This window comes from Petaurus breviceps, unplaced genomic scaffold (genome assembly GCF_028583685.1).
Source record: "Petaurus breviceps papuanus isolate PSGF00001 unplaced genomic scaffold, PetGlider_PUasm1.0 178, whole genome shotgun sequence".
Taxonomy (NCBI): domain Eukaryota; kingdom Metazoa; phylum Chordata; class Mammalia; order Diprotodontia; family Petauridae; genus Petaurus; species Petaurus breviceps.
Genome location: NW_027185777.1, coordinates 2,938,110 through 2,964,038, shown reverse-complemented (window position 1 = coordinate 2,964,038; position 25,929 = coordinate 2,938,110). Strand labels below are relative to the sequence as shown.

At 38.9% G+C, this 25,929-nt stretch overlaps 1 protein-coding gene across 5 annotated transcripts in view; it reads left to right on the top strand.

The window, feature by feature from the left end:
- Positions 1-25,929, top strand: part of CDK14 (cyclin dependent kinase 14) — a 678,842-nt gene that overhangs the window by 308,689 nt on the left and 344,224 nt on the right. For all 5 annotated transcript variants that reach the window (XM_069086180.1, XM_069086183.1, XM_069086182.1 and 2 more), the window contains one exon: positions 24,547-24,609. In XM_069086180.1, the coding sequence (XP_068942281.1) occupies positions 24,547-24,609 (63 nt within the window). The remainder of the gene's footprint in view (positions 1-24,546; positions 24,610-25,929) is intronic.

Sequence of the window (25,929 nt, the reverse complement as noted above, 5' to 3'; positions counted from 1 at the left end):
CTTCCTTCCTTCCTTCCTTCCTTCCTTCCTTCCTTCCTTCCTTCCTTTCCTCCTTCCCTGCTTAATTCAAACATTATTTACTTAATTTTTTTTAAATAATTGGCAAATATATGCACATTAGACTTGATTCAGTAAGATAAATGTTTGGAAATTAAAGTATTTTCCATAAGAGGAAATGGAAACATTAGTAATGTAGGAGATATGATTATGAAAAGATATGTTCTTGAGCTAAACCCTTACTATAATGACAAGAGAACTCAGCATGTTTGGTACTACTTTTCATTAGGTCTTAATAATAATTAGGCACACCAGGATAAATTTATAATTCACATCATGATTTTCAGGGAAGGAATATTCAATTTTTTTCTTCCTTTAGCCACACTGTTAATGGGAGAAATTTTTCAGGCTAACACATGGCATGATTTAAAACAACAACCAGTACCCCTTCCAATTACCAGAGCTATATCTTTGTACATGAGGACTCTTGCAATATGCATATCACCAAATGTGTTAATTGTGTTCCATAGTTGTGGATGACGAACTGTGAGAAGTGCGAGGAGCTAAAATATGGGATCACAAATTTCAGATTATTTCTGCCATTGTCTGTGTTGGAGCATGTAGGATTAGTATGATCCTCTCCAGTTAATGGTTTTGAATCCTTCCCTTTCTTCAAGGTTAAACCTTTCCTATGGTCAAGAAAATTTCATTGTCTTAACAACTGTAGGAAATTAGTCTTCTCATTATTCCCATTTTTACAAAGGAGGAAACTGAGGTGGGAAGAGGTTAAATGAATAGTCTAGTATCCTACAATTAGTAGCTGTCTGAAGCCAGATTTGAAGTCAGGCTTCTTGGCGCTAGATCCAATGCTCTATCCATCGTGCCACTGACAATGCCTCCTTTGATGCCAGACCTGAGGTCAGTTGCCCATACCTTGGTTTTTCATCTTGTTAGAACCTTCCAGAACTTATATTCTCATGGCATAGTCTTCTACCATTCCAGGGCACCTTGGTGGTCAGCCTCAAGTGATGAAGAGCTGGATTCAAATCTAGCCTCAGACTCCAAATAGCTGTGTGACCCCAAGCAAGTCATTTAACACTGTTTGCCTCAGTTTCCTCCTCTGTAAAAGGGGCATAAAGATGGCACCCACCTTCTGGGATTGTTGTGAGGATTAAATGAGATTATAAGGTCCTATTATAAAATATATAAGATAGAATTATAATTATAATAATTAAATGAGATTATTAAATGAGAATATAAGATTATATTATTATAACTAAATAACTATATTTAGTTGATGCTGCTACTGTCATTCTTAGGAATCCATTCTACTACACCAAGATGAGGCATTAGAGTTAGATGTTGGTAGAGGTATGGGGGCATCATTGATGCTTGAAAAATACATGAATTAACTTTCCTCTTTACTTTGGCACACTTCCTTACCCTGTTTATTTCCTCAAACCTCACAACTTTCACCTTCATCATTCCAAGTAGGGTGTATTGCCCTAGACACCATTCAAGGTTTGCCTGGGTACAACATCTCAGATGCTTTTTCGTGCTTTCAAATAAGACAAGGATAAGGGAGTAGGGAAGAAGGTGAACAAGGAATGACTTGTACTCATAGAAATTCTTGTTGGCCAACCTTATAAATCATTGATGACACATTTATTAAGTCTGCCGTGCATCAGGAATGCTGAGGAACACGAGATGAGTAAAATAGTAATAATGGACAACATTTTTATAGCCCTTTAAGGTTCTCATCTGATCCTCACAACAGCCCTGTGAAATGGCTGCTCTTACTGTCCTCAAGATTTTCTTGATGGGGTAACTGAGCCTGAGAGAAGGTAATGACTTGCCCCGGGCCAGAGCTAGTAGGATTTGAACTCAGTTCTCCCTGACTTTGAGGTCAACCCTCTATCCACTACACCACCGAGCTGCCTGCTAGAATGTATGGTTTCTTGGTGAAAACTTCCCTGCCATCTTGATAGAGCCAAGACAGTGGGTGTTCATGAAAGCATTCGGAGAGAATATTGTATTCTCTTCAATCACAGAGAAGCTTATATATATCAGAAGAGAGTTCAGATTTTCAGATGAAGACCGTCTTCTGAGCAATAAGAACTGGGCATGCTGCTTGGGAGAGATAGTGCAGTGTTTACAGAGGATAGGGACAAAGCAGAATTACTCAGCGTTGCTTCTGTCTTTTCCATCCTGCATAAGGAAGTCAAAGACATGTATAAACACAGTCAGAAAGTATATCAATATGTAAAGTTACTGTCCTCATCAACTTCTAGGACCCAACAAATTACATCTCAGAACACTGAAAGCACTGGCTGATAGAATGGCAGAGTCTTCGTGTAATTACTAGGATCACTGGGAACAGGATTGGCAGCAAAAGCCCAGAGGGATGCTATTGTGATTTTCAAAAAAATGTGAAGAGTCAATCCTTGAGGCTCCCTGTAAGCTGTGCATGGATCCTAGCAGAACTATCAGATGGGTAGTTTGGAAGCATTCAATATGTATAAGAAAGTTGTGGTCCCAACAACCCAGTTGCTGGGAACAAGTAATGCTGAACTAATCTTATTTCTTTTTTTTTTTTTTTTGCCAGAGTTACTGGACTGAGAAAACAGAGTTATTATATTCATATGTACTGTATATAGGGCTTTGTGAATCACTTTTCCTCACAGCGGATCTATGAAGTGTGTAGTCTGTGGATTATCCTTATTTTATAAATGAAGATGGAAAGATTCAGTAGAATTGAAGGCCCCGGTTTGTAAGTGTAGATATGGAATTCAAACTCAGATGTCTTGATTCAAAGTCGATTGATTTTCTGCTGGGATACTGGCATATTTTTATTTTAACTCACTATTTATTTGTTAATGTGAAAAATGTCTTTTGTTCATTTTAGGGCATGTCATTGAATGGACTGTCCATTGTACAATGAGATCAGTACATGTATCTAAGATAGACATTGCAGACAACAGTCAGGGGGTCCCAGAAGTGATGGGCAGACTTTGTAGTGTTAGACTTTGTGTGTGGCAACCAAGTGGTATAGTAGAAAAAGTGCTCAGGAAGAACTGAGTTCAAATCCAGTCTCAGACGATCACTAGCTCAGTGACCCTGTGCAAGTCACTTAAACTTTCAGTGTCCTCATCTATAAAATAAGGATAATAATAGCACCTACCTCCCAAGGTTGTTGTGAGGAACAAATAAGATAATATTTGTAAAACACTTAGCACAGTGCCTGATACGGAGTAGGCACTATGTATATATTAGCTGCTGCTGCTGGATTTGACAAGAATTGGCAACTGATTGAATTCGAGAATCCAGAGTGACTCTGAGGTCCTGAACCTGGATGATTGGAGTAAGTTCTGTGTCTAGGAATAGGTATGTGTGGAGGAGGGGGTGGGTTCAGTGCAGGCATTCTTACCCTTTTTTTCCATTATGGGCTCATTTATTTGGCGGTCAGGTGATACTGACGAATCCTTTCTCAAAAGACTTTTTAAATTCATAAACTGAAATTATAGTTTTTCAAAGTGAACTAATCATATTGAAATATAGTTATCAGCATAAAAAAGATAAACAAGTTCATGGATCTGAAATTAAGGAAACCGCACTTAGGGAGAGGACGTGTAGTTTTTTGGACAAGATGAGGTTTAGGTACCTATATAACTTCAGGCATCAGAAGATGTTCATCAGGCATTTGGTGTTTGTTATATATAGGGCTGGCATTCAGAAGAGACTGAATTGTTCCTTATTGGAATTTTAATCATTTACTTAATTTAACTAAAAGGATTTTTGTTTGTTTGGAGACTGAGAACACTAAATAAACCATGAAAGAAGTTTTAAAAATTGGAATGAATATAAGGTGTCTCTCAGTCCATGTTGTGTCTTGAGCTATCCTCTTGCCTTAATTGGCAGAAGAAATGTCAATTCTCTTTTCCTAATAGGTTTTCAGTTCAGTTTAACAAGCATCTATGAAATGCCTCCTTTGTGGAAGGCATTGCTTTCCATAATTCATGTGGTTGACATTAGTTGTTTTAATAGCTTTTCATTCATTTAATAGCTTTTCAGTACTTTTATTTCTCCTTCATAGTTATCAGGACTTCCTAGTCGCTCTCAATACTCTCTTGGCTTTATTCTCTATAGTCCAGGTCACATGCATGTACATACACATACACATACACATAAAATCCCTGCCGTAATCATTATTTCTTATTTTTTCTCATTAGCTATTGAAATATGTCAAATCTTCTAGCATATACTATAGTGAACAAAGTGATTATCAGCAGAAACACAGTTGAGTTTAGAGTATACCTTGTAACAGGCATAATTGTTTTCGTGAGTATAATTCCATGTCTTTTGCAGTTTTAATACTATTTTGTATTTAACATAATTTGAAAACATACCTTTTAGAGCCTAGACTCCCTTGTTGAGGGAAGCAGGGACTTAAAATACCTCATCTAGAGAGAAATTAAACATAGCCTTTAAAAAAAAAAACCCAAACTATTTTGAACAAGAAAGTAGAGAATTATAGGTAAAAAGTAAAAGTTGGAAATTTCCTACAGGAACAAAGCCATATTCTTTTAGACCTCTTTATTATGAAGATAATGTCTATGTCATGGACAGAATCTTTGCCCTCTGATTGGGTTAGATGAATTAGTTTGTGTTTTGTTTTCTCTATTTGCATATCCTGTTGTTTTCTTTTCTTGGAAGTCTATTGAAAAGTCTCTTGAAAGAGAGTTTTACTCTTTTTTGGCTATGTGATTTGGGGATTTCTTTTGTCTATAGGTTGGACTGGATGGCCACTAAGATCTCTTTCCATTTACAAATTTTGTGATTCTCGTTTGACAGTACAAGTAATTTTATAATGATTTGGGGAGGATTCCAGCAAAATAATTATCTGCCATCTGGTAAAGTTGAAGATTAGTGCAAAAATAAAATCTGTAATTCCAGTTACCTGGAATGATCCCATCTTCAAGTGGGGGTAAAAATTAGAAATTCAGCTTTATGTGACAAAATATATAATTCTGTGATAATTATTGCAGGTGATAATTAGTAGTTTCATTTTTTCTGCCTGCTTTTAGCCTGTTCATGAAGACCTATAATAACTCATTGTTCCTTCCACCTCCAGCTCCTTTTTATTTTGAATAGTCTTAGAGGAACATTATGTCTGTGTTCTCTGAGTAAAGATTGGTCAAACCATTCAAAAGGCACAAAATATTTCTTCCAGTGGATCTATGATGCTGTCTAAGACTTGTATCTCCCCTTCAAGGATGTAGATCAAAATTCACCTATGTCTAACCTTTCTGTGCAATTCTTTGCCACCTTCTATAAATCCTGCATGAGGGTGGGGGACAAAAGGATGTTTCATCCAGTATTTATGTGTCATCACATTTTTAAAGTGTGTGGCTAACAGTGGATTGCAATGCTGATGACCAATCATCCCTTATTTTCCCTACTTGACTGTCCAATTATTTTCTTTTTAGTTAGCTTCTGTGTTGCTTCTCCTGTGTGATACTTGATTGGTCATACCCACCATAAACCTTTCTATCCTTTGGATAATTCTTAATTTTAATTATTTGAAGACTATGATATTCCACAATTCACACCATATAGCCCTTTTATGCTGTGTATCTGAGAACAGTAGTAAAAAAAAATCATCCACTAACATACTATCTTCATTAGAGGTTGTGAATTAAGTTTATAAGCCTTTAATATTTATCTGTGACCTGGGTTAATTAAAATATTATAGTAGGACTGGATGGAAATGGATTATCTCTTTTTTAGGGTATTTGTCTATATGGAAAGTCTTAGGCATGCAAAGAAAAATGTTTAAGGTCTGAAGTTCTTTGTCAGACTTCCTGTCTAGAAGGAGAAATTTTAGGATCTGTAACTGGTAGCTTAATGTTTTGTTGGCTCTATTTTGGTTATTTGATTATGAGGTAATATGGTTATCATTGTATAAATATTTTGATACATGTGCCTAAAGGAATTTTAAAACAAAAGTATGCATGTTTATTCTTAGGAATAAAATGGCTCCTGTATGATTGTGGTGAGGTTGAAATTTAAACCTAAAGATGCAAGTCGATCCTACTGCTGAGTATAAGGCAGATTGCTTGCTTTCAAGATTCTTAAGTCTTCAGAATGCTGATTTTTTTCATTTAGAGAAATGAAGCATGCATTTTAATTAATATACTATGAGGCAAATATACTCCTCTGATCAGATTCAAATACTATATGAACCTAAAACAGATGCTTATATAGATGCTTAGTTCCTATTTAAAACAGGCCATAGTGAGACCAAAAAAATATAATAATTTTCAAGACATAATTCCAATTTCCAAAGTTCACAGTGTGTATAAGTACTACATTTTTCCGCCCATATTCAAGCTCTGGGTATTTCCATCCCATGATTTCTCCAGGAATTTAGTAATAAACTTTCTTCCAACTTTTGCCAGATCCAGTAGTAGGAAGAAAGGTGAAGATTTTAAAGAGGAACACTTGAATAATAGAAAATAGATGTCTTAAAAAAAAAAAACAAAACACAACCCATTCTATATTTTGTTTCCTTTCTTAAGTATTTTAATTTGAATAAGAAAATTATGACCAAAGGGGGGTTGGATCTTAAGTATTATAACTAAGCCTAACTAGGAAACTTCATCCTAAATGCCAGCAGTCCTGCTCTGCTGTCACTTGGGTTGAAAGGGAAAGAAAGTCACGGGTGATGATGTGTGAAGCAGGAGCATGAAAGAGAAAGTGAAGAGTTGGGGAAATCTTGATGAGGCACAGCTAAGATTCCTCACATAGGAGCAATATTAAGGACCAGAGAGAACATCTAGTCTATAAGTCTCTTTTTAAAGTTGAAGATATCGAGGCCCAGAAAGTGGAGATAGTTTGCTTAAGATCCCAACACCAGGTTGTCAATGACAGAGCCAGAAGTAGAAAAAGAATAAGAATTATTAATAATAATAGCAAATCATAATATATGTTTATTAATATGTAAGATAATAATGAGTTGGTTAATATTAGAGTTTAAGTAATTGTTACATAGTTTATATATTATATTAGTTATATGGTTTATATAATTTAGGGCTCCAAAGCACCTGATATACATGAATTTATTTGGTCATCGGAAAAACCATTTACATTTCTAAACCTTTTATGTTTGAGGAAACTGAGGCCCAGAGAAGTTAAATGACTTGTAGATCATGAAAGAGTTGGAACCTAGTTCTGAATTCATGTGTATTCACACAGCTCTCTCTCTCTCTCTCTCTCTCTCTCTCTCTCTGTCTCTCACTTTCTCCACACATATGTGTATATGTATGTATACATGTTAAACACATTCACATACATGTATATGTACATGTGTATATCAGTCATGTAAGTGTATAGAGGGCTGGCTTCAGAATCTGGAAGACAAGGGTTTGAGGTCTGCTTCTGATGCCGACTGGGATATGACCCTAGGAAAATCACTTTGCCTTTCAGTGTCCCAGGCAACTTTATGGGATTCTAAGTTGAAGAGCATCTAATCGGAGAGAAGGACTTTGATAGGAGTTTTTTTTTTTAGCAAGGTTTCTACATACCAAAGAAATCACAGGCCCCTTCCCAAAGTCCTTAAAAACCACAAACATACATATGTAGTTTATCCTTTATTTATTTATTTATTTATTATTTTTTTACTATGATGAAGCTTTGGAAAGGAATTAAGTTGAGTCATTTAATTGTAAATTTAAAAATAAAATAGATGTCATATAACTTTTTCATTAAGGGGTGTCCGAAATGTCTTAGTCTTTTGAGATAACCTGCATTTTAACTTTTATTTCTGTGTTTTATCCTTAAGTTTGCACACTTCAGAAAACAAATTCCCCACTCTGCTTGCTATGCCAATCCACTTATTCAGTCATTCAGAGCAAAAAGTTCCTTCTCCAGTTTTTGTCTGGAATGCAGTGCTGCTGATTGGTTGCTGTTGTGGTGGTGGTGGTGGGGGTGGTGGTGGTGATGGTGAAGACAAAACAAAGGAGATACATGAGGTTTGTAAAAGCTGAGAAATGCTATAGTTTGTGCTGCTTTGGGGAGTCTGCAGAGTAGAATCTCATTGATTCTTATTTAAGACTATTTTATAGCCATAAAGAGCCTTTTGTAAATGTTGTTTTTAACATTTCCTTTACAAGGACCAATGCTCTTTTCAGGCTAGGGATTTTTAAGACATGGACTTTCAATCTAGTCACTATATGCCCTAGATTTTCCCAGAACAATTCTAGTTTCACGGAAAGAAAGTATATTTTTAAAAAGACTTTGCAAATGGTACATCCCTTGGCCAAGCCATTTGTCCCAATTTTTGGTTTAGAAATTATAATCATTTTAGATCTGGGGTTGAGTTTCTTCTTTGAATCATCCTTCTATGGAAATTGGAGCTATTTCCAGAGTGCAGAAGAGTTCAGGAGCTTTGAATGCTGACTGAGGTGGTGAAATCATTTTATTGCTATTTGGCCCCCCACCACTGGTCCAGACTGACAAGATCTTCTCTGCCCTGCTTCCTACTCTGTCTAAATTGCATGAAAGTTGGGTCTTCCATGAAACTATAGCATAACTTTAAAGATGACTGGAACATAATGACCATGGTTTCTGAGGCAAATATTTCTAAATAAATAAACAGAAGAAGACATATCTCAGTAGGTCTGAGGTGTATGTGTTCTTTGTTTATTCCTGGGGTCTGTGAACCTGAAAAAATATTATGATAACTATTTCATAATTGTTAGTTTCCTTTGTAATCCTGTGAATTTTATTTTATGCGTTTAAAAACATTATTCTAAGAATGTGTCCGTGGATCTCACCAAACTGCCAAAGGAGTCCCTAACACAAGAGAACTAAAGATTGCCTGGTCGATACTTAGAGCTAGAATTTTTAGATTCTGGTGTTGTTGGCCTCCCTACCTGCTGCCCTCCTTAGAGAGAGTCCATGAAATGCAGCATGGTTGGCTAGCTAGTCTTTTAGTTATTTAAGCCTGATTTCAAATCCTGTCTCTCACACAAACTAACAGTGTGACCACAAGCAAATTCCTCATCTTCTTAACTCTCCTGACCAGCTCTTTAACATTGTAAGTTAAAGAAAAGTTGCCAAGTTATATCTAAGGATGGAGTTTCCATAATGGGAATTCCCTACCTGAGTGGGATCATAGCTATCATCCAAAAAAAAACCTAATTATCTTGCAAAAGTAATAATTAAAAAAAAAAACCCTACAAAGTCCTTTTGGGCAATGCCTAGGATTTCTAGAATATAGGATGAAATAATGGTGGTATTTGTGAACATTTTGTAAATTTAAAAATTCTATACACATACAAGATATGTCAGTTCAGATCCAATCTGGGTTGAGTTCTGGCCCCTCTACCCCTGCTCCCACTTCCCAGTGCAATTATAATAACTCTAAAAATCTGATGCTTCCAGATGGACATCCAGTCTCTAGTATGTGTGCTAGCCCTGTCCATAGCAATCCAGTGTTATCAAAGGATGGCTTCTTTTTGAAACCTTTTCTTTTGAACCTGTCAGAATTGTCCTCAATTAATCTATAGAGCGCCTCTCCTTTTCTCTTCACCCATCTTCCATTGTTTCCCCCCCCCCCCTTTCATTTTCTAACTCCTGTGAAAGTGAATCTTTATTCCTTTGCTCTTCTCAGTTTTTCACAAGGCATGGAGGAGGTTTCAGGGGAGAGAAAAGAACTGAATTGGCTTCATTTCTATTTTAACTCATCCTATGAGCCATGGATTAATTGGAATGAGTCTCTCTTTTATGTTTCTTCGCTTGTTTTGACTGTGATGTCATCAGTTTAAGGAGCTTCCAGTGTGAAACGTCTACCAATGCAGATCATAACCCTTTCTGCAATTTATCCTTGGAGAGTTGTCTGGGAATTCTGAGTGTCTAGAGTCACACAGTCAGTGTGTGTTAAGAGGTGGTACTTCGTACTGAGGTCTTCATGACTGAGTGTGGTTCTTTGTCCACTGCCCCCAGGCTGCCTTTTTATCCTATTTTATTCACCTTTCATACAAGCCCATTTGTATGATCAGGACATCCCATTCTTTTCCCCATTACTCTTTCCATTCCTCCATTAGAATCTGTTAACTATGAAAAATAGCAAACTGCAAGAACGTATTTTAGAAGTGATTACTTGAGATCATGAAAAGTTGTCATTCAGCCTTGGGAATGGTTTTCTAGAAGGCTTATGTACAATGTTGGGTGATACTTTGCTTTGGTGACAGGAGATAGAACATTTTACAAATTCTCCTTATGCCTACCTATAAGCTAACATGCTGTGGCAGTACAAACAATTTACATCTTGAACAAGATGTATGGTAAAAGGATGTGAACATACCGTTCTCAAAAGAACATTTGAAAACTACTAAGCAACCAGGTGAAAGAACGTTCCAAGTTAATAACACTAAAGAGAAAGCACAAGTCAAAGTAACTACAGACATTTGCCTTATCCCCAGCAATTGGCAAAGATGACAAAAAGTTATCTTTGCCATTGAAAAAGCAGTGTTGAGGGCACTTTGGACACACTGACACACTTGCTAATGCACTCTTAGTTGGAGCTGTGAATTCAGCCAGCCATCCTGGAAAGCACTTTCCAATTAGGTCAAGAAAGAGATGAAATTGTCCATACCGTTTCCAAAAGAGATTCTCTTGCTAGGTATGTATGCCAAAGGAGGGGGGGATATACATATGTGTGTGTGTGTGTGTATGCGTGTGTGTGTATGTGAAAGGCCCGTATCCACCAAAATATTATAGCAGTTCTTTTTTTCATAGTAAAATAGATACCTATCTATTGGGGACTGATTAAATAAGCTGTGGTACATGAATGTAATGGAATATCACTATCCTATACGAATTGCTGACTAGTGAATACCAAGAAACACAGGAAGACTCCGATGAACTGATGTAGAACTAGGAAAACAACATATACAATGATTTAAACAATGTAAATGGAAAGATAAATAACAATAAGAAGACAATTGAACCTGAATGCTGGGAAACAGTAATGACCAAGCCTGTTCCCTAAAGAAAGGATGTGAGAAGGCACCTCCCATTCTTCAGTGCATGGGTCAGGGAACTGTGCTATAGGTATATAACACTACAAACAATGTCAGATATTTTTTGATATGTTGCTTAGTATTGAGTTGCTAAAGAAGTTGCTGAACTTAAATTTCTTTGTTATTTGGTGTGAATCTCTGGGAGAGGGAAGGGGAAGAATACATGGGGAAATGTGATTGATGTCTATAAAAAGATGTCAGTGAAATTTCTATGAAAAACTCAGATTTCCCTAAAATTCTGTTTAAGCTTAAAATGCACTGCATTTAATTTTAAGAAATTCATTTTGAAATCTCTTACTATTCCTTAGTTGCAATTTTAAAACATGAATTTCAGCTTTAGAATTAGCCGCAACAATGGGGAAACTGTTTCAATCCTTAGAACTTGCTAGGGCATAAACAAGAGGAATGCTTCTCTTTATCAGAGAAGAATGGCTTGCAACAGTCTTGCTGCCTCAGTGAAACAATGCAATCTGTCTGCTGCATGATGTCATTGCCAGAAGCCAAATAGTCCAGCGTTTGTTTTAATGGAAGAAGTCTTTCCCGTGACTGGTTTAACATGATGGGAATGTGGCTGGAAACCCTTCCTGCTCCATTCGCCAGCCCCAGGCTGTCCATGCATGTCAGCTTCAGAAATGACAGCTGAAACCAATTAGGCAGAATTAGAGGACAGCTAAGTCACATAGAGCATTATCCTGACCAAGAAGGAGAAAGCGAATAGATTACATGGGGGAAAGAAATGACTAATTTAATTAGGAGTAAACTATAATAATATAATTGTTATGGAAAGGCTGGGCATGCTGTCCCAGCCAAGCCAGCGTGTTGACTCACCCTCCCCACCACTGCCAGGGAACATGTGTAGTTGTTGCTTAAGTTTCAGTAATTCTTAAATGTTTTAAATGCATCTAAACACTTGTGCACGCGTGCTCTCTTACCCTCCCTTTTTTCTCTCTCTTTCTTCTGCTCTCCCCATCGCCTTTCTCCCCCTTCTTTCTCTCCCTCCCCTTATTTCTCCTCTCTCATTCTTTCTGTATTTGTCCCCTTTCCCCTCTCCTCTCCCTCTCTTTCCTACCCTCTTCCCATCTTTATCCATCTCTCCTCTCCCCTTCTCCCCCTCAAATACTGGAAAATGTATCCCAATAATATTTTTGACAAGGTAGAGCAGAGATAAAATGGATGAAAAGAAAGGTCACTTAATATCTTAATCATGTTCTAGGATAATGTTAGGGACTTATTCATCTAGTCTTCATTAGAGTCCTTGCTTCAGGGTTGCCATTTTTTAGTACTTATTGATGAATTTTATTTTTTTACTACCTCAGTTCAGTCAGAATTTGGATTCGTTACAGCAATGTGCTGTGTACACATTAAACACTCAATATCTGCACGATAACTTTGTTTTTTCTCAGAAAATATTTTTTCCCCAGGCACAGAGCTTTAAAATAGTCTGCCAGTCTATTCCACGCAGTAATACAGTTTTCACCAGATCTGTTTTCCTCTCTATCTGATTGAGTTTACAAAAACGATATGGATAAGCTTTGCAGTAGGAATGGATAGATATTGTAGGCCCTTGCATTGGATGCAGGAGGCAGGATTTCTCTCCTGTCTGTTTCTATCCTGCTTTTGGGTGAGGGCACACAGGTAAAACAGAAATAGCAACCAACTACCTGCCTTCAGCTTATTCATAAGAAATCTTATAAATTTCTTAATGATATTCTTTTTTTTCTTTTTCTTTTTTAATAGGGGGAAAGACAGGGCAATTGGGGTTGTGACTTGCCCAAGGTCATACTGCTAGTAAGTGTCAAGTGTTTGAGGCCAGATTTGAATTCAGGTCCTCCTGACTCCAGGACTGGTGCTGTATTCACTGTGCCACCTAGCTGCTCCTCTTACTGATATTCTTGATAGCATGTCTAAGTTAGCTCCGGTGTTTGCAATGTTAGAGTCTCTATCTCTTCCTCCTTCCCCTCCTTTCCACAATTTCTCTGTAATAAATTTATTAACAAAGAGTTCTGCTTACCAAAGTCTGAAATTTATAGAATCATGCTGTACACCAAGGATAAAAAGTTGGGCACCACTGACTTTGCTATAGATGCAAACTTAGACAAAGGGAGGAGCTACATGTTTCTGCCTTCAGTTTAGCAGCAGCAGCAAAAACAGAAGCAACAGTAGTAGTAGCAGCAGCAATAGTAACAGCAGTAGCAACAGCAACAGTAGTAAAAGCAGCAGCAGCAGCAGCAGAAGCAGTTACAGCAGCAGCAGTAGCAACAGTAACAATAGTAAAAGCATCAGCAATAGCAGCAGCAGCAGAAGCAGAAGCAGTTACAGCAGCAGCAGTAGCAACAGTAACAATAGTAAAAGCATCAGCAATAGCAGCAGAAGCAGCAGCAGCAGAGCAATAGCAGTAAGCTGTGACAGCAGCAGCACTACAGTGCTATGACTACAGTAGTCTAGAAGCAGTAGTACCGTGTTTCCCGATAATAAGACCTATCCTGAAAATAAGCCCTCCCCTTACTGTGTAAGATTCCTCTAAAATAAGCCCTCCCCCGAAAATAAAGCCCTATTGAGATTGCTACTGTAGTGAAGGTGATCCCCTGCGCTACACGCTACATTACAGTACCCTCTGTATGCACCGTCGTCGTCCCCCCCACCTCCCCAATGAAACGCACGCCGCGCTCCGAGCTGCATCCAATCAGAGCTGCAGCAGTGAGCGTGTCATCCTGTTCTTCCCCAGTGATTTGCTTATTGAATAAAGATACATTTTTTTGTTCACATTTACCTGTTTGTTAAAATTGCTGTCAATGTTCATTAAAATAAGCCCTCCCCTGAAAATAAGCCCTCTGGTGTTTTTCTGTCCAAAAAAATTAATAAGACAGTGTCTTATTATCGGGGAAACACTGTAGTAGTTTGTTGTTCTAGTGATAGTTGCAGTAATAACAGCAGAAGCAGCACCACTGCTCGCAGCAAGCCTTCACACTGTGCTGTGTGCTTCACAAAGTGTTTTACATATATTTTCTGACTCGATTCTCACAACAGCCCTTTGAAGTGGATGTTATCTTAATCCTTACTTCACAGATGAGGAAACTGAGGCAGAAGTTAAGTGCCTAGCCCTTCCTCAGATAGATAATAAGCAATCTGAGCTCAGATCTTCCCTACTGAAACTTCAGCCTTCTGTCCATTGTGCCACTTAGCAGGATAGAGGAGCTATTTGGACCATTTTTTATCCAAAATATCCCATGTTCCAGTAGCATACAGATTTTCCTGAATTCGTGGATCTCAGAATTTTAGAGCTCATAGGGAAACTAAGTTTTTCAGGTCTGTTTTACGAGTGGAGAATTTGTTTGCCCAAGACTATGTAAGCAGTCAGTGCCAGAGTAGGGACTAAGAGAACTTGGGTCTCCTGAGTCCCCTTCCCCTGCCCAAAGCTAGCCCTGTCTTCTGTCACCTCCTTTCTGACAGGGGATTTTATCCACACCGGGAGCTTTTGGTGGGACAACTCTTTCCACCAGTGCAATTCCACCACTTCTACCTAGTGCTCTGCAAATTAAAGTCTTAAAGCAAGAGCTTCTGGGGGTGGCTAGGTGGTGCAGTAAATAGAGCACTGGCCCTGGAGTCAGGAGGACCTGAGTTCAAATCTGGCCTCAGACACTTAACACTTACTAGCCGTGTGACCTTGGGCAAGTCACTTAATCCCAATTGCCCAGCCTTCCCCCCTCCAAAAAAAAAATAGCAGGAGCTCCTTGTCCTTTTTTGTGGGTCAGAATAGTATTTTAAATGCATAAAATGCATAGGGTTGAAAAGAAAAAATCAATTATGAGGTCAGGTTGTTAGAGTATTAATACAACAACAACAAAATCCCAGACCCAAATTCCCCGGGGCACTGGGACATTATTGCTGAGGGTTTCCTACCCAGTTTGTGTCAGAGGCTGGACCAGAGGCTCGCTTCAGAGGCCAGCTGACTTTCCAAGCTGCCTACCAAGGAGTACTTTTTTTTTTTTTGCCTTTTGGAGGGCAGTTGGGGTTAAGTAACTTGCCCAAGGTTACACAGCTAGTTTTTTTTTGTGTGGGTGTTAAGTGTCTGAGGCCCGAACCAAACTGGGGTCCTCCGACTCTGGGGCTGGATTTCTTATTCACTGTGCCACCTAGCCGCCCCCCAACCAGTACTTCTTGCAAAATGATAGATATCTAGACATTTAAAATTCTGTTAATGGCAGAAAAAAGCGAAACGCTGAAGACAATTAAATGAAATGATATTAGCATATCTTTTCTTCTGAAATCTTTATTTTTTTTTACCCTTGTAGTATATAATTTTTTAGATAATATGGTCAGAAACTTTAAATGATTGACTTTTGGTTGGGTGAGCTTCCTACTGACATCAAAAAGGAAGGCTAAATCCATCAAATGCATAAAGATGTGGCTATCCTGTCAGTGGTTGTCTTCAATAGGACCTCAAAATTAGTAATGTATTAGTGGAAGGACCTTGGCTGGCATTCATTTTCTAGAAAGAAGATAATACTAATACTCTCTTATTTTCATTGCCATATTTTGGAAGCACTTCTGAAGGACTTTGAAACGAGTAGATGAAAACCACAGACTTCATCTTAAACACCACGAGACACTGAGCAAATGGCAGACATCATATTTGGGGAATCAGTGAGGAGCTTGGGAAATGATGAAAAGAAAGCTTGGCTTACTAGAGGTTTTCCCACCTGGAAGATGTAATGTAACTTCATGGAAAGTCAGTTGATGAAAAAGGAACACAAGAATGTAATCAGAGGATCAGAGATTTGAAACCAGAAGGGGTCTGAGAAGTCAAACAGCCTCATTTTACAGATGAAGAGACTGAGGCACAGAGAAGTCAGAACTGGGATACAAACTCAAAGAATAGATAATGATAAATGAAAAAAGGCTGACACTAAAGGGATTTTCTACATTTAGAGGGGAAAAAAAGGTGGTCATCTTTTATTCAACATTCTCATGGGTTCTGTCTATAGAAGTCTTTTCTTTACAAAATGAATGTAAACTTTTTTAAGGCAAGGGCAGTTTGGAAGTTTTTATTTGTATTACCAGGTCATACTAGTTCTTGGCACATAGTAGATCTTAGCGAACAGACAGGTGTTGCTATAGTGCAGAGAGTGATGGGTTGGAATAGAGAAGGCTCACCTTTCTGAGTTCAAATTCAACCTCAGACACTTAACTAGCAGTGTGATCCTGGGGAAGTCACCTAATGCTGTTTGTCTCTGTGCCTAATCTACAGAGTAAGCTAGAGAAGGACATGGCAGGCCACTCCAGGATCTTTACCAAAACAACAACAACCCAAACCCAAAACCCAAATAGGGCCATGAAAAATTGGATATGAATGAAACAACTAAACAGAAGTTCTTTGGACATGTTTGTTGAATTGCTTTGAATGTCCAACAACCCCATTAAAACTCACTGCAAAGTACAACTGTTTATTGAATGTTAGGTTCTTTTTTAAATTAGATGCCTGATAAGGAAAATTCTGATTTCACCACCACATTGAATTCTTTCTTATTTTAAGTGGAAATTTTCATATCTCTAAAAATTTCTTGTCTCAAGTCTTACCAGTAGTTAATTTAATACACCGTGTTTCTTTTTCAATAATATAACTACAGTGGAAAGATTTTTAAAATATGGTCTTGTCATGGAATGAGGAAAGATATTTATATATATATTTTCCCAATATAAGTCCCAAGCTTTAAATTATTTATACTGGAAAATTCATCACATATATGCATATATATTCATAACTTTAAAATAATATGTCGTGAGTTTTTAAACTAAAAGTAATATTACATGCATGCACTCTCTTCATACACACACTCTAGGTATGCATGTAAACACATATACTTATATATATATATACACATATATCTATATATATTTGAGAGAGAGAATATGTGTAAATAACAGGTCACATAGGATGTGATTTAACATACTTTAATCTTCTCTTAATGATTTAGTATCATTTTTTACATTAGTTATAATATATATTTATGTATGTAATGTTGGCGCACCCAGTATGGGTATGCTTTTTGCCCCATTTGCCCCATTAATAAATGACCTCAGACAGGTAAGTTTTTTGGATTCTTGTGGCTGCTTTTTGTAATCACAATGTCACATTCTAGTCTCTAGTGTCTAGTCTCTCTTCTCTGAACTTTCCAGTTATTCATAGCATCACAAATCACATGGCCAAATTTTTTGAAATTTTGATTGCAATCAATCACTTTTTCCCCCTGAATACAGTACAAAAACTTCAGAGGATGTAGCTTGTGCTTTCTTACTTCAGTGTTTCAGGATTATACATTTTCTCCACCCATGGATATTATAGCCCCTCTACAACCCACCAGTATGGTGGAGCCAATTCCAGTGGAAGTGGATCCCTCTAAGCTGCATATTGACTTAGAAAACCACAAAGCAACATTATCTGTGTTGTGATTTCATTTATTTTTTTAAACATTTCCCACTTACAAGTATACGCACACATACACACACATATTCTGAGGTGGTATATTGCTTCTGAGCTCACTCATGTTGGAAGAATGCTTCACTTGAAAACTCTTGATTTCCCAGGTGGACACTCTAGGTAGCCATTGTTAAAGGACACCTCTCCCTACCCCCTTTGTGAACCCAGATATCTGCACTCTTTTGGTCTAGTGATGTAAGAGAGAGGAGACCTCTGATACCTTGTGAGAAGTCTGGAACACTGGACTGATAGAAAGTATTATTGTTAAAACCTTTGAGGAGAGTATGGGGTTTAGTAAGCCTAGGCTAGTTGTCTGTTATTTCCAAATTATTGTATTATCTTGCTATGCCCAGAGCCCAGACCAGAGTGTCCCCTCCACATGTAAGGCTGGGAAATGGCAAGCTGACCCGGAGTTGGGGTGGTACAGGCTAGAAACGGAAGCTGGGGGCAAGGGCCCCTGAAGCCTGCTGTGCTAGGAGCAGGGAGAGCTTAGAGTGGAGCAGTCCCTTCCCACGTTGGGGGAGACATGGAGCAGGAGTGGAGAGTTGCCTGTGTGCAGACCCAGGAGCTGGAAACTGTCAGCCTCTGGACCTGTAGGAGGAAGAACCCTGGAGCTCTGGACTCAGCTCCGAGTTGTGATGGAGGTTTTGCAGCAGGGCAGGAGCAGTGAGCATGCTTTGCTGTTTCTTCCCCCTCTATGGAGGGAGGGGTGAAGTGCTATGGCCCCCAGGGATCCACCCTGTTGACTTTGTCACCCAGTCACCCCCCGGCTGGATCAGTGTTGAGACTTGGACTCTTTGACTTATTAGAGAATGTGTGTACCTGAGAGTGCCAGATGGGATCCTGCAATGGCAGTATGGGGAGGATACACTCCAAGAGGACTTTACTTGTGCATTTTGTTTTGATTGAGGGACTTTTAGCCTACTCTGACGTAGGTGGAGGGTGTTATGTTCTCTGCTACCTCTGGGGATATGCTGTGTTAAGGGAAGACCCTGGCCCGGGATCCCCTGATTGTATAAATAAGTATTTTGGAATAGGACCTGAGTGAGGAGGAGCTGGTTGGTCATTCCTCAAAGATTTTGGGCCCCCGAGAATGTATGGTGGGGCTATGCTATGTTCTGTTATATACTTTTGTGTCTAAGACCATCCTGGTAATAAGTTGTGTTGTTATGAATTGTGAATGCTTTCATTTCTTGGCTCAGGGTTTAGTTTTGAATAAATAGAGAGCTTATACTGTGCGATTAGACCCTTAAATTATTCACAGCAGCAGCCTTCAAGTGTGCTGTGTTGATTGGCATCACATCCTCTAAGGTAGGAAATGATAGGACTGGGATTTGAACTCGGTTGGCTGACTGCAGATCCTGTGCTTTCCCCTCACTGATCCAAGCCTGCCTTGATGTGAAGCATTTATAGATGAAGTGACTTCAAATTCAATTAACATTTATTAAGCACCTACTATGACTTGTCCAAGGTCACACAGTGAAAGGGACTCAGGTTGGATTCTAAACCAGCTCTTAATGATCCCCTTCCAGGTACCTCATATGATGGAAAGAACACTGAGCTCGAAATTGGGCTTCCCACCTCTGATGCTGACTGCTAATGAGTGTAGCAAGTCAGCTCTTCTGAGTTTGTTTCCTCATTGGTAAAATGTAGGAGAGCTGGTCTAGGTCAGATCTCCATCTTTTGTCTGTGTGTGTGCTGCAGAACACTTCAGAAGTCCAGTCAAACCTATGGACTCCAGAATGGTATTTTTAAATGTATAAAATAGAGAAATACTTGCTGTGGGAGTAATGAAGACAGTAGAATGGGGAAAGTGATACCTGTAGAGAATACATGCAAGCAAATGACTTTTGCACCTTTGATTTTTCTTTTCCCTGTCCCTAACCCACCTAACAAGGACAGTTCTAGATTTTGGCCACAGCGAGCTTCCAGTGCAGGTATGGGAGACCTGCGGCCTCAAGGCCACATGTGGCCCTCCAAGTCCTCTGCAGTCAAAGGGTCGCACTTGAGGACCTGGAGGGTCACATGTGGCCTCGATACCACAGATTCTCCACCCCTTTTAGTGTTAGTGTTTCAGCAATACAGGGTGGAACATTACTGGAGTGTTATTGAGAAGAGAAAGTTGGAAACGCCAATCAAATGCACGTGAGAACAATGATTGACCTCTATGGATATTCATGGAAACATCTTTCAGCACACCCCTGCTTCTCCTGAAGATACTCTTCTATTTTAATGAACAAAAAACAAATAATGGTGGATAATTTTGTTTTGTCAGAAAAGATACCAACTAGAATAAGAGCAAAGCCCCTGTACAAAGCAACCCCGCTCCATCAGTGTTACATTAATTGTCACCAAAACAGAGAGATGTGACCTCTACCTTTGGCATTGTGCCACCAGTCTTTGCAGGAGCATCATCGATCTGCAGCTGAATCAGACCTTAATGGTCATTTAGGTGAGCCCCCTCATTTTACAGATGAGGAAATTGAAGCTCCTAAAACGAAATCCTTTCACTTGAGTTTTTTACTCTCAGTGTTTCTCAGTAGGTAAATATTCAAGTTAAGGTATTAGGTATTCATTCAATATCTACTGTGTGCCAGGTGTAATGATATGGGTGCTGGGTAGACCAAGGAGAAAACACACACACACACACACACACACACACACACACACACACACTCACGCACTCACTCCCTCATTCCCTGATCTTTTTTTTAATTTTTATATATATATATATATATATATATATATATATATACATATTTGTTTTTAAAACTTTCAATTCCAGATTCATTCCCGTCCCCCCCTGCCACCCACCCCCACTGGGGAGACAAGCAGTTCAGTATAGGTTGTACATGTGTGGCTAATGCAAAACAATAACATAGTAGATGTATTGTAGAAGACTGACTATATTTCCCTCCCTCCTATCCCACCTCCCACTTGTTCTATTCTCTACTTTGATCCTGTCCCTTTTCAAAAGTGGGTGCTTCCCACCTCCCCCCCCCCCCCGCGCCTGCCCTCCCTTTCATCATCCCCCCTCACATCCCCTTCCCCCCCTATTCTCCTGGAGGGTGAGATCCCCTATTTAATGTGTATTTCCCCCCCTCCTCAAGCCAGATTCAATAGGAATAAGGTTGACCCATTCCCTTTTGCCTTCCTATTCTTCCCCTCCATTGTAACCATTTTCCCTTGCCTCTTCTGTATGAGATAGTTGCCCCACTCTGTCTCTCCCCATCTCCTCTCATTATATTCATCTCACCTCTTAATTTCACCTTTTAAGTATCATCCCTTCCTGTTAAATTGGTCCTGTGCCCTCTATCTATGTATACCTTCTCATGCTTCTCTTGCTTCTTGTATCTGAATGTCAAATTTTCTATTCAGCTCTGGTTTTTTCAGCAAGAATTCTTGAAAGTCCTGTATTCCACTGAATGACCATATTTTCCCCTGAAACATGATACTCAGTTTTGCTGGGTAGGTGACTCTTGGTTTTAATCCCAGCTCCCTTGACCTCCGGAATATCACATTCCAGGCCCTTCGATCCCTCAGTGTAGAAGCTGTCAGATCCTGCATTATCCTGATTGTGTTTCCACAATATTCAAATTGTTTCTTCCTGGCTGCTTGTAATATTCTCTCCTTAATGTGGGAATTCCGGAACCTGGCTATAATATTCCTAGGAGTTTTCTTTTTGGGATCTTTTTCAGGAGGTGATCGGTGGATTCTTTCAACCTCTATTTTGCCCTCTGGTTCTAAAACATCAGGGCAGTTTTCTTTGAGAACTTCCTGGAGGATGCTTTCCAGGCTCTTACTTTGGTCATGGCTCTCAGGCAGTCCAATAATTTTTAAATTATCTCTTTAAGGTATTATTTTCTTCAGTCAGGCTGTTGACTCTCATTTCATAATTTTCTTGCATTGTTCTCATTTCTCTTCCCAATTTTTCCTCCACTTCTCTTATCTGCTTCTTAAGGTCCTCTATGGCCTGTAACCAGCTTGTATTTTCCTTTGAAGCTTTTGGTGCAGGAGTTCTGACTTCACTGATTTCCATGCCTTGCTCCTTCTTATCCCCAAAATAGGAGTGTAATGTTGGAATCTTCTGTCTGCTTTGTTTCCTTTGCCTGCTCATTTTGCCACTCAATGATTTGACTTTTGGGCTTTTTGCCACAGTAGGACTCTGCCACCAGACAGGGGAGTTTTCGTCCCAAACGCTGGGGTTTTCTCAGCTGCCGGAGGTATTAGATGGGTGCCTTCTCTGAGGTCTCCACACGCTCTGGCAAGCTGGACACACACCCCAGGACCTCCACCCTAGACTGCAATCCAGATCCAAGCAGGTTAAAGCAAGAGCGATTACCCCTTAGACTGGTGCTTGGTCCCCCTACACTCTGCAGGCCAGGAGCTGAAGCCGCCACGTGGCGCTGGCAGGCTGTGCCAGCATCTCAGCTGTTTCTCGCTCCGGGGGTAAAAGCCACGCACTCCTACTTCCTGGGTCCCAAAGTCCAGACTGCACTGGCCTCTCACCTTGTCCTTCGCATCTATGTATTGATAAATCTGGAAACGGCCACAGCTGCTGCTGGTCTGGAGTCCCTCTGGCTGGCGGCTGGTCAGGCCCACCCTGCGGCTAAAGCCTCTGCGGTGCTGTGCTCGGCTCTCAGAGCGTTGCACTGGCCGTTCCCTTCCAGCCTGCCGGACTGTTCTCAGGGGGAGGTTAGCTTCTCTGTGTCATTTTGTGGGTTCTGCAGCTCCAAAGTTTGTTTAGAGTCCCTTTTTTACATGGATTGGGGAGGGTGGAAGCCGGAGCCGTGGGAGGGTCATGCTTCTACTCCGCCATCTTGGCTCCGCCCCCCCTCATTCCCTGATCATTGAGATTGAGTTTAACAATGTATGCATTTCCATTTTATTGGTACTGAAGAAGAATTAACTTTGTTTTTCTTAGCTCAAGAAATGGGTAGAAATTAACACAGATTGTTTTCTCTGCTACGTAAGGGAAAACCAAAATTTGTTAAGGACTGGAGCTGTCCAAATGTTTAATGATCTGCCTTGGGAGTCAGTAGAGCCCTGTTCTCTGGACATCTGCAGGTGGAGCTAGGCTTGATGAGGTCTTTGTAATAGTGGTTTCTGCTCAGGTACGAGCGGGACCTCTGAGTTACTGCCCTGCTCAGACACCATGATTATCAGAGTTGGACTGTCATTTGCCTGTTGAGGATTAATACTCTTGCAATGCCAAATTCGCACATTTGTTTCTTCTCCCATGAATTCTTTTTCCAAGTCAGAGGGAGTGGAGTTTCTTTTTTGAGGAGTTTCTGCTGTATGTGATAATGAAAGAACCTTTCCATGCACTCAGTTTATGATCTGTTATGCTGTTACTAATTAGTTGGATGAGATTATATGGCAGCTACCTGGCAAAATGGATAGTGCTCTAGACCCTAAGTCAGAAAGACCTGAGTTCAAGTCTGGATTTATACTTGACTACTAGCTACATGACCCCAGGCAAGCCTCTTAATCGCTTTCTGTCTCAGTTTCCTCATCTGTAAAATATGGATAGCTCCTACCTCCTGGGATTGTGAGGCTAAAATGAGTTAATATTGGTAAAGGGCTTTGCAAACTTTGAAGTGATAAATAAATACTAGCTATTATTATTCCATGGGATGGTTGTTATAATGCTATGTTTTCTTCCATAAGACTATTTTTGGTGACAGCAACAAGATTCCTGCAGGTAGACATGTGCGTGGACTGGTTTCATACAAAAATTCTCTTCTATCATAAACACTGTTATAACAAGATTCCTAAAAGTTTTAACTAAAATTAGCTAAATTTAACTAAATCTTAACCAAATTTAGCTAATTTAACTAAAATTTCCTAAAATTAAATTTTATCAAGACAGAACATTTCTATAGTTTCTGCTCTGTACTAGGCACTGTGCTAAATATTTCTTTTTAAAATTTTTAAAATTTCTTTTACAAATATTTTATCCTCACAATAACCCTGGGATGTAGGTGCTATTATTATCACCATTTTGCAGTTGAGGAAACTCAGGCAAATTGTGACTAGAGGAGTTGGCCAGAGTCACATGACTTGTTAGTATCTGAGACTGGATTTGACTCAGATCTTCCCAACTCCAGGCTCAGCACACTATCCATTATACTATATATGCATCTAATAAAAAATCATATTACAGTAGTGAATAAAATGCCTTATTTCCATGATATTTTTCAAAGTGTTCAGATAATTCCTATGGTCATGTTCTTTTGTTTTCACCTAGCAGGACATGACAAATTTGAATAGTGTCTTTGGAAATCTTTTGTCACTTCGACCTATTTCATGAGATGAATGAAAATGCTTCAAGAGAAAAGGCACTTTGGAAGCTAAGTTGTGGCTAGTGTTCTTAACAGAAGTGGCAGCTGCTGGTTTTTATTTGTCATTGGAATGGTTTCTCCAATTTTTTAATCTTAAACAGCAACTGATTTCTGTTAAGGATGTATCTGAAACTTCTGTAATAATTAAGGAAATAATTATTTATATTCATGGACTTCATAGTATTGAATATGATCAATTATAATTTTGATTTTAAAACTAATTATGGTGATTTCATTTTGTGTAGAAGATAAAAGTATTCCCATCCTACCTGGGTAAAATACCAGACAATGAGACTGCAGATTGAGTTTTTATTATGCCTGTAAGTACGACATGGGGCCGTAAGTGAACTGTCCATGTTTGTTGAGAAAGAAATCAGGCATGTTAAAGAATTACCCACACACATAATGTTTCCAACACATGAAAAGTTGAGCAGAATTAAGTCCCTGAAGGTAAAGACAGTGCAGTAGTAAGGAAGGAAAGAGTGAGAGAAGGTTGGCCACAAGGAAGGACTAAAAAGGGAACTGCTCACTTTTTCTGTGCTTTGTACAGAGCAAGCAGAGACTTTGAAGTTGAGCACTATTGATTCTTTGTATTGGAGCCATGGGGATATTAATGCATTTTTCCTTTGGATTTGTCTTCTAGCACACTGATTTATGTCAGTACATGGACAAACACCCTGGAGGGCTTCATCCAGACAATGTGAAGGTAGGTAAAGCCAAATATTAATGCTCTATTTTGAAGGAGATTGTCACAACTTCGCTGCCACCATTCTTTTCTTTTCTTGTATAATGGGGGAGGCGTGGGGAAAACCCATGATCCAGCTGAATTCTGTTTGGCTCAGATTTTTAACATACTTGTATTGTGCAAACCAGTACAGAAAGTTAAAAACAAAAAGGGGAGAAGTTTATGGGGATCTAGTGGGAGAGAGAGAGGTAGCCCACCTCTGTCAACTTTTGTGTAATTGCTAGTCTAAGAAAGTTTCTTGGACCACTGGAAGGTTAAATGACTTGCCCCTTCATATCTGAGAGGCCAGGCTTAAACCCAGGACTTCATGACTCCAAAGTCAGGTTCCAAATCACCATACAGATTTGCCTCCTTTTCATAGAAGTCTCTTAAAAATTGTTGCATTCTAAAATTGATATTCTCTTCCTTAGAACATTTATTTTTTATTTACTTCATTTTATAACATTAGAAATTGCATTCATTTCTTTAGAACATTTATTTTTTATCCCCCCTTTATTTTAGAACATTAAAAATAATGTTTTTTTCTTAGAACACTTATTTTTTATCTTTATATTTTAGAACATTAAGTGATGTCCTTTTCCTTAGAACATTTATATTTTATTTATTTTATAACATTAGAAGTTATGATCTTTTCCTTAGAACATTAATTTTCTTATTTATTTTATTTTAGACATTAAAAATCGTCCTTTTTCTTAGAATATTTATTTTTTATTTTATTTTAGGACATTAGAAATGTTCTTTTCCTTCGAATTTTTTTAATTTTTAGAGCATTTTATTTATTTGAAATTGTTATTCAACAATTTTTATTGTTATCTCCCACTTTTTCATCCTCTCCATTCCCCATGTACATTGCCCTCTCTACCAAAGAGATGTTCCTTTTGAGAAAAAAAGGAGGGGGAAAAAAAGAAAGTTTATTCAAGCCAACCAGCACCTCAGCCGACTCTGCAATATTTAATCCTGCCTCTTCATTTTGAAGATGGGGAAACTGAGGCCCAGATGATCTAAGTGCCCCAAATTTCCCAGGTGGTTAGTGACAGAACTCAGATCTTGTTGCTTCCAGCCCATTGCCCCTCTCTCTACACTCCAAAACCTTTGCTCTCCAATTATTTTAGTAAATGTCTTTGTAAACTTGTGAGTGTGTGTTCTCTGTCATAGCAGTAACAATCTTTTCCTTTTCTGAAGAAAAGCCTTTTTCTCAATGTACAGAAAGTTATCAAAGAGAAAATTATTTGTTAATGTGACCATTTTCAGCATCTGAACTGCTGAAGGAAAAAGCAGACG